This window comes from Austrofundulus limnaeus, unplaced genomic scaffold, assembly GCF_001266775.1.
Source record: "Austrofundulus limnaeus strain Quisiro unplaced genomic scaffold, Austrofundulus_limnaeus-1.0 Scaffold748, whole genome shotgun sequence".
Taxonomy (NCBI): Eukaryota; Metazoa; Chordata; class Actinopteri; order Cyprinodontiformes; family Rivulidae; genus Austrofundulus; species Austrofundulus limnaeus.
The window spans coordinates 63,330-73,088 of NW_013953150.1; the positions used below are offsets into that span (position 1 = coordinate 63,330).

Sequence of the window (9,759 nt, forward strand, 5' to 3'; positions counted from 1 at the left end):
CTAGAATAAACAGACCAACACTGAAGTGTGTTTTAAAGTTTTATACCATGGTGTTGCACTTCTAGATCACTTCTTTCATGCAGATTAAAACAATCAGTTAAACCCTTCTGAAATTAAATCAATTGGAATCTATATACATGTATGACAATTTGAAGTGCCTGTGACATGCATTTACTTGTACAAAAAGCCAAAAAACATTTATATTTAAGAAAATTGCCCTAATACACACAATTTTACCCATTTTGTCACATAACTGGCCTTTTTTCTTTTGATTTTGGCTTAGCCAAAATAAGACAGGAAGTGACATCAAAGGGGAACTCATTAATAAAATAAAATCTTTGGTCTTTGTGTATTAAAACAATATCATTTAAGCATTAACTCTTCATCTCTCTTTGATAGTGACACAAAATAATGTAAAGAAACATCAGATTCTTCTCTACAGTCCGTGTTGTTAGCCGTTGTACAATCATCTGTTTACATGCAGACATTCCCCTTTGACATCACTTCCTGTTTCTTCACATGCAAATATCTCAACAACTGTTCATCTCAGCTGTGTGAAATTTGTTTTACAATATGTTATCAATGTTATCTTTCCAAAAATGTATCCATGTTTATCTCAACAACTTGATGTCACAGGCACTTTAAACAAAACGAGAGGCTGATTATCAGCTACATGGATAAAAGTTTAGATGTTTTTCTTTCAATGCATTTATTTTGAGGAAACCAACAACATGGAGCTCCTTATATTTTCTTTACAGCACGTTTTGTTCTAGTTTATAAAACCTAAATCAATAGCTGCTGTGTGTGATTTTAATTTAACAAGCTATGAACATTACTAATGCAGTTCTGTTTGTAGAAATCTGCTCAGATTTGGCTAAACCTACAATTAATCTGTCTTTCCGTGAAACGCCATCCCTCCGTCTGGGCTTCACTCATCAGGTGAGTTGAGACTCATACCAGGCCCAGAATGCGTGCCACCCACCACTTGCAGGGCATGATAACCCTGCAGGCCACCCTGCAGCCTCTGAAATGGTACGGGTATGGGTAGTACCCCCCCAGTGGCTCGCAGATCCTCTGGCAGTGGGTGTAGCTGCGACGACACTCGTTGCAACACACGCCCTGGTGGTCCAGCATGGGGTCAATGTCCATGGTGTCCTGCTCGCCCTCCAGTCCTCGCTGGGGGGAGGGAAGACAGCCGTTAGGTTCAAGTAAAAGGACAACACACAGTCATGAGTACAACTTAACCAAATCATTAACCCATAAGAACAGTAATATCAGCGTGGGATTTAGGTTTTTATCATGACAATAAAAATGGATCTGGGTCCTAAAGAGTTAAAATGTGCCATATTTGTTCATACAGGCTAATTTTTTATTTGTAGTTCCTGACAACTGATGGTAAACGATAATGTAATATTTACAAACAAGCTAAGAACTGGAACACAAACAAAATTACGTGATCTTGGATTTTTAAAAAGCACAAGATTAGAAAACTAAGTTTATTAAAATTCCGGGTGTCAAATTCATTTTCACAGAGGGCCACATGAGCTTTATGGTGGCCCTCGAAGGGCCACTTGTAATGAACTTTAACGTTTCATGTTTAACTTTGTCTAAACAGAGTTTTAACACGTCCTCTTTTAAACACTGATAAGAACTAAGTGTACGACTGACTAAATCCAAAATAAATATTACACAAATAATATTAAAATGAAAACGAATAGAGTTTTACTCAATGAGTTTCTAGTGGGTAGCTGCCATCTTGAATTCTGAACCCTCCCACTTTCATTTTGTTGCATTTAATCATAAATTTAAAGTAAAAAAAAACAATTTTCAAATTATGACTCCTCCCCAGCGGGCCAGACGAGAGTCCACGGGCGTTGAGTTGAGTTTGACACATACTATAGTATGATTTGGACATGTTTTCCCCAACACTTTTTTTTTCTATTGCCTTTACACTGCCTGGCCAAAAAACAGTCACCACCTGGATTTAACTAAACAAATAGGTACGAGCCTCCTGTTGGATAATTACTGCTGGGTGATTATCTTTTAGTTGGCAACAAGTTATTTAACCCAACTGGTGCAATGAGTTGCTTCTCATTTCTTAAACAACCATGTAGAAAGACACATCCTGTGGTCGTGGAAAAGCTGTCAGTCTGTTTGAAAAGGCTCAAATCACTGGCATCAAGCAGAGAAAACATTTAAGGAGATTGTAGAAACTGCTAAAATTGAGAACTGTCAAACGCATTGTTAAAAACTGGAAGGATAGTGGACCCATCGTCTTCAAGGATGCACCCATCATGCATAGTGCCTCTGTGCCTGTGGGGGCAGGGTAATGATGTGGGCTTGTTGCAGTTGGTCAGGTCTAGGAAGATTATTGAAACAATACCACAGTGAATGTGTGCCGTAATCAAAGCTAAAGGCAGTCCAGCGAAATATTAGAGTGAGTTTGCATGTTCTCTCCGTGCATGCGTGGGTTCGCTCCGGGTACTCCAGCTTACTCCCACAGACAAAAAACATGACTGTCTGGTAAATTGGTGACTCTAAATTGTCCCAATTTTTTTTTCCAGCATTGAGATAAACTTGAGTTTGAAACCCAGTCAGAGGTCCTGATCAGTGAATTTTCTGCAGCTTGCTCCTTGTTTTACGCATGTTGTATAGCGGATAAAATAAGTATTGAACACGTCACCATTTTTCTCAGTAAATATATTACTAGAGCTGCTAATGACATGAAATTTTCCCCAGATGTCGGTAACAACCCAAGTGACCCATACATGCAAAGAAATCAAACCACAAATGAAGTTGTTTGTAATAATGTGGAATGGCACAGGGAAAAAGTATTGAACACACTTACTGAAATTTATCTAATACTTTGTACAAAAGCCTTTGTTGTCAATGACAGCTTCAAGAYGCCTCCTGTATGGAGAAACTAGTGGCATGCATTGCTCAGGTGTGATTTTGGCCCATTCTTCCACACAAACAGTCTTCAAATCTTGAAGGTTTCGTGGACCTCTTCTATGAACTCTGATCTTTAGTTCTTTCCATAGATTTTCTGTTGGATTCAGGTCAGGTGATTGGCTGGGCCATTCCAGCAGCTTTAGTTTCTTTCTCTGAAACCAACTGAGAGTTTCCTTGGCTTTGTGTTTGGGCTCATTGTCTTGCTGAAATGTCCAGCCACGTTTCATCTTCATCATCCTGGTAGATGGAAGCAGATTTTTATCAAGAATGTCTCTGTACATTTTTCCATTCATCCTTCCAGCCTTGCGTGGTGAGCGTGCATACAGGCCATGGTGGTTCAGTGCATTACTTATTGTTTTCTTTGAAACAATCGTACCTGCTAATTCCAGGTCTTTCTGAAGCTCTCCACAAGTGGTCCTTGGCTCTTGGACAACTCTTCTGATAATTCTTTTCACTCCTCTGTCAGAAATCTTGTGAGGAGCACCTGGTCGTGGTCGGTTTATGGTGAAATAATGTTCTTTCCACTTCTGAATTATGGCCCCAACAGTGCTCACTGGAACCTTCAGAAGTTTAGACATTCTTCTGTAACCGATGCCATCATTATGCTTTGCAACAATAAGGTTGTGAAGGTCTTGAGAGAGCTCTTTACTTTTACCCATCATCAGATGGTTCTTGTGTGATACCTGGCCATCATTTGGGACTGAACCAGCTGATATTAACTTGCAACTGACAAGGGGCAGGCTTGCTTTCTAATWACTGAGAGAGTTCAGCTGGTGTCTTGGCTTTCCATGCCTTTTTACACCTCCCTTTCTTCATGTGTTCAATACTTTTTCCCTGTGCCATTCCACATTATTACAAATAACTTCATTTCTGGACATTTATGGTTTGATTTCTTTGTATGTATGGATCACTTGGGTTGTTACCRACATCTGGTGAAAATTTCATGTCATTAGCACCTCTAGTAATATATTTACTGAGAAAAATGGTGACGTGTTCAATACTTATTTTACCCGCTGTAACTGTCATTGGAGCACATAGGACACATTGTATTAGTTGAACAAATTTTCAAATGGCAAAACAAGGGTCCAAAAATAGCACATGGAGGTACACCATCACTCTCCACCCTTTCAGAACCACTGACACTGACTCAAATCAGCTGTTTTCATCACTTAAATATAATCGTTCCTATTTATTTACATTCACTGAAATAAAGTTTCATTCTGGCTGACTGACATGAAACACTTGCTTCAGATGAAAAATAAGGCTCTTCTTTAATCCACCCTTATCCTATTTAGCCTTGATGGAGATGAAGGAGAGAAACAAAATGCAATCTCAGTGGAACGTTTTTAAAACCCAAACTGCATAGAATCTAGTGAAAAGAAAGTAGCATGTAGGCGTGAAACTATCTGTTCTGAGAGGCTTTTTTTTTCAAGTCTTTTGACAGAATATGTGATGGGTCTATAATTACTAATAAGTGTGTTCAACAGATTTGAATACAGGGAAGATCACTGCATTTTCCAAGTACTAGAAACTTCCCTTCTCTAAGCAATCACTTTTGAAATAAGTGACTCCTCGTACAGTTTTCAAGCACTGTTCCAGCCATCCCACGTCTTTCCACTTTGAAGCCGTAAAGCAGGAGATACTCAATGATTTTTTTTATTAGTTACTTTTTAAAAATGTAGCTTGAAGTGGTGTGAAATGAACGGAAGAATTAGCAGAACCCACAGTGTTATAATACAGACTCATCATCCTGTATTTACAGTGAGAAGAGCTGATCTCAAAGCAATAAAATGTAGATTTTTACCATTAGTGTGCTGTTTACGCCTCTCTGTAGTTGTTTGGAGGAGGCTGCAGTCTAATGAGCTGAGAGGCACCATGGTGCTGAACCTTAGGGTGATTGTGTGTGTCTGTCTGTGTGTGTGTGCCGCAGAAGAGGAGTGGGGGTGTTGTGAAATTATTCACACAGACTCATTCCTGAAAGGAAAGCTTTAGACATCCCCAAGCAGAAAATGCATGTTCTCAGATGTGCTGTGACACTCCAGGCCCCTGCGCCGTGACCCCAGCCATCTGCTGCCGCTCCTGCAGCTGTGAGACACTCTCCTCGGGAGAAGCCTGCTCAGGTAACCCCCCACCTCCGCTCGCACCCTCAGATCCGATCGGACAGCTCCGAACGCCGCAGCCGGATGTAAACAAACAGGAACGTGTGAGTTTGTCAGCGTGACTCACGTGATAGGGATTCTCCGGGTTGAACTCTGCCTCCACGTCTTCGTAGTCCTCCCCCTCCTGCGCGGCTGCCTGGCGGCGCTGTCGGGGGGCAGCTCTCCTCTTCCTCCTACCGCCTGCACACATCACAGGCTCGGTTTCTGACAGCAGACCAGATTTAGGAGCGGAGTGGCACTAATGTGGCACAGCTCCTCGTTGCACAGTCCTCAGATGTTGGAAGTGTGTGTGTGTGTGGGGGGGGGGGGGTGCATTTTGCGAACTTTTGAACTCAAGGTGTGCTAAAAATCGCGCAGTCAGTTGCTTTAGACACTTCAAAAAGGACTTCTGCTTTTTTTACTCTCTTGCTGTAGATGAAACGTGATGTTAAATAGAAACACTTGAGACCATTTGACCCGTTTCATCTTGGTTTTTGGGTAAACACTGATTTGTTTTTTGTTTTTTTTTTTGCTTTGTTTTTTTCAACTGCAGCAGTTTGTGCAAAGGTTGAGGATTATAATTGTTGTCTTAATGCATCGCAAATAATAATTTTAGGTCTACAATAAACATTTTTAAAATGTATTGTTTAAGATTGTGGAGGTGTAGTTGAGACCTATTGTTCAAGTTGCTTTTCTTTCTTTTGAGGGATAGTGAGATTGAGATTCTGGCAACTGTTTTATGCCAGATGAGATGTCAAGTAACTAGGCCTACATGTTCTTCTCAAAAAATTAGCATTTTGTGATAAAGTTCATTATTTTCTGTAATGTACTGATAAACATTAAACTTTCATATATTTTAGATTCATTGCACACCAACTGAAGTAGTTCAAGTCTTTTATTGTTTTAATATTGATGATTTTGGAAAAAAAAAGGTAAAAAAACAACAACAAAAATCCCTATCTCAAAAAATTAGCATATTTCTTCCGACCAATAAAAGAAAAGTGTTTTTAATACAAAAAAAGTCAACCTTCAAATAATTATGTTCAGTTCTGCACTCAATACTTGGTCAGGAATCCTTTTGCAGAATTGACTGCTTCAATGCAGCGTGGCATGGAGGCAATCAGCCTGTGGCTCTGCTGAGGTGTTATGGAGGCCCAGGATGCTTTGATAGCGGCCTTAAGCTCATCCAGAGTGTTGGGTCTTGTGTCTCTCAACTTTCTCTTCACAATATCCCACAGATTCTCTCTGGGGTTCAGGTCAGGAGAGTTGGCAGGCCAATTGAGCCCAGTAATACCATGGTCAGTAAACCATTTACCAGTGGTTTTGGCCCTGTGAGCAGGTGCCAGGTCGTGCTGAAAAATGAAATCTTCATCTCCATAAAGCTTTTCAGCAGATGGAAGCATGAAGTGCTCCAAAATCTCCTGATAGCTGCATTGACCCTGGCCTTGATAAAACACAGTGGACCAACACCAGCAGCTGACATGAAACCACAGACCATCACTGACTGATAACTCTTCTTGTTGTGCAGCGTTTTCTGCCACACTTTTTCCTTCCCACAGACTTCCCACTGAGGTGCCTTGATACAGCACTCTGGGAACAGCCTATTGGTTCAGAAATGTCTTTCTGTGTCTTACCCTCTTGCTTGAGGGTGTCAGTGATGGCCTTCTGGACAGCAGTCAGGTCAGCAGTCTTACCCATGATTGTGGTTTTGAGTAATGAACCAGACTGGAAGTTTTTAAAAGCCTCAGGAATCATTTGCAGGTGTTTAGAGTTAATTTGTTGATTCACATGATTAGGTTAATAAGTCGTTTAGAGAATATTTTCATGATATGCTAATTTTTTGAGATAGGGATTTTTGGGTTTTCTTTACTTTTTTTGCCAAAATCATCAATATTAAAACAATAAAAGATTTGAACTTCTTCAGTTGGTGTGCAATGAATCTAAAATATATGAAAGTTTAATGTTTATCAGTACATTACAGAAAGTAATGAACTTTATCACAATATGCTAATTTTTGAGAAGGACCTGTAAGTACAAATACTTTGTTACTTAGTTTGTTAGAAATTTTGGTTATTTATACTTTAGTGGAGTAATTATTTTTCAGCCTATTTTCACTTCTAATCCTTACATTTTAATTAAATTATCTGTACTTTCTACTCCCTACTTTTTAAAAATGCAAAAAGTTTTTTTTATTTAACTTGGACTTGCTTTTATTACATCTTTTCATTGTTCAGAAAAAAACAACAGAAATCTATCCAGATACAAAGGAAGCCCTTGGATAGAGTGAATTTGATTGTGGTTGGATGAGAAGTGTAAATATAAACCATCCTGACATCCTATTAGACTGAATTCACTCCATCACACCTGTATGACACAAATCACATCACATTCCAGCAGGACAGACTGCAGCAGATGGAGCCTAGAATGAAGATGATCGAGGCTGAAACAACTAGTCTAGTCAGTTAATTCCAAAGTTTTCAACATTAACATTTTAATTTAACATTATATTCATTATTGACTTTACAAGAAAAAAAAAAGGGGGGGGGGGGGGGCACCCATGGTTCCCAAACTTTTCAGCTTTTGACCCACAACATACAGCAGCAGACACCTGTGCCCTCAGCTGTTGTCGGTTGATAAACATTGTTTTCACGTCAAATAAACAAGAGTATAGTAACATAATACACCATTTTTGTCTGTTTAAGTACACTAATCTTATTATTTTGTAAAAACAAAGGGAAAAAAGTTCTTAGTTGTCTTTTTTTTGTGTGTAATTAATTCAAAAAATATTTTTCAGGACCCCACCTTGATGTATCAGGACCCCACTGTGGGTCCCGACCCCAACTTTGGGAACCACTCCAGCCACCTTAATGGCTTTTTTTAAGTGTTCATTACTTTTACTTTTATACTTTAAGTAGTTTTAAAACCAGTACTTTTATACTTTACTTGAGTAAACAGCTTGAGTTGATACTTCTCCTTAAGTAATGAATGTGAATACCTTTGACACCTCTGACCAGATGGCCTTTCTCAAACAACCTGGGTTTGAACGTCCAGCCTCAGGATTATGAGGTGCTGCAGCTTCACATACTGTATAATTAGAGCTATAAAATTAATGAAGTTTATTAGTTTTGATTCCAGTTTTGGCTCTTAACTTCTCCCCGCCATGCTGCTGTCTCTCTCTGTGTGCGAGAAGCAGCAGGGTGCAGACACAGCTCCATTGCATTCTTAAAAACAACTTTCCTATAAGTTTTATGTTTAAAAAAATAATCTTTCACTCCCGAGAAATCCTACGTTTAGGATTTATTTTTTTATATGTGATCATATACGCACTGACAGACACATGATCACTTTGTAAACACATCACAGCCCTACCTAAAGTTTCCCACCCCAAACACTTACTGGTTGAGTAGGTTGGACGGAGCCAGAAGATTGGCAGGTCTCCACACAGGTCTTTGATCTTGTTGCTGAGGAAGGTGGAGTCGGACAGGGGCGCGCCAGCTGCCACCCAGATCAGATCGTCCTCAAATTTAGCTGGCATCACCTCATCCTCCTTTGGAGGCAAGAAAAGAGCAAATTTAACAAAACTAAGACATCTGTTCTCAGGTGTAAAGTAACTCCTGTTTCTGTGCCCTTGTTACTGCCCCCTTCAACCACCAGTTCAAGTCTAATCCTCATTTATGGTGCCCTGATAATGCTCCGTGTAAGGACATAAAATCAAGCCCTTGAGGCCCTCAGGGCTTCTGTATATAGATTTCCTTTGTGCTAACATTTAACTGCTTGCAGAGTGTCAGGACTCATCAGCATCTGAAGGAAAGAAAAGATTAAACGTCCTGATTCTCAGGGGGGGAAATGCTACCAAGGTTTCTGAAAAAGAGACACTGCAAACATGAATGTGCCGCATTCACAACCTGCAAGTAAAGCTGGGGACTCAGTCGGCCCTCAGGCGTTTCTTCCTGAGGGCCGCACTAACCAAAGCCATGTTGGGGAACCTTTCAGATATTACTCTTTTTATTTCTAGCTCCAACGATTTGCTGGAGGGACAAATAAAAGCACGGGGTCTATCTTTACTGCGCGGCTGACTGATAAGAGTTTATCTGACCCGCTCTCACCGGATGGAGGATGTGTGTGCGTGCGTGCGCGCACGTTTTTCCAACCCAGATTTGCCATCACTCTAAATTATAGCAAATGACCAGCCTGCAGCAACTATTATAACAACATCTTCATGTCTCCAAAATCACACACAGATAAACACACACACACATATATATATACACACACATACACAGACACACACAGTACAAATGATCATTTATGAGGCAAAGAGAGGCAATAACACAAACACACACAAGAGCACAAATGTGAAATAAATGATCGTTTATGAGGCAGACAGAGGCAATAAGAGCAGCCTTGCGTGATAATTAATTGTGTTGTTGTTGTGTGCACGTGGGAGTGTTTATGCACACGTCCGTTCATTTGTTCAGTTCTGCTGATGTGGATTTATGTGGATGTGAGGCTTACCCAGAACTAAATGATTTTAATTATCAGACGGCCTCAATTGAACAATCACATGCTGTGGTGTGTTTTGTGATAACAATCCTGGCATGTACACTTGGGTGTGTGTGTGTGTGTGTGTGTGTGTGTGTGTGTGTGTGTGTGTGTGTGTGTGTGTGTG

General features: G+C 40.1%; 1 protein-coding gene across 1 annotated transcript in view; it reads right to left on the reverse strand.

Annotated features, from left to right (window-relative positions):
• Window positions 1-692: 692 nt before the first annotated feature.
• Window positions 693-9,759, reverse strand: part of cnmd (chondromodulin) — a 15,204-nt gene continuing 6,137 nt past the window's right edge. Inside the window, exons 5-7 of the mRNA XM_014028343.1 lie at window positions 8,487-8,637; window positions 5,179-5,291; window positions 693-1,176 (exon numbers count right to left, since the gene is read on the reverse strand). Coding sequence (XP_013883797.1) covers window positions 952-1,176; window positions 5,179-5,291; window positions 8,487-8,637 — 489 coding nt within the window. The 3' untranslated portion in view covers window positions 693-951. The remainder of the gene's footprint in view (window positions 1,177-5,178; window positions 5,292-8,486; window positions 8,638-9,759) is intronic.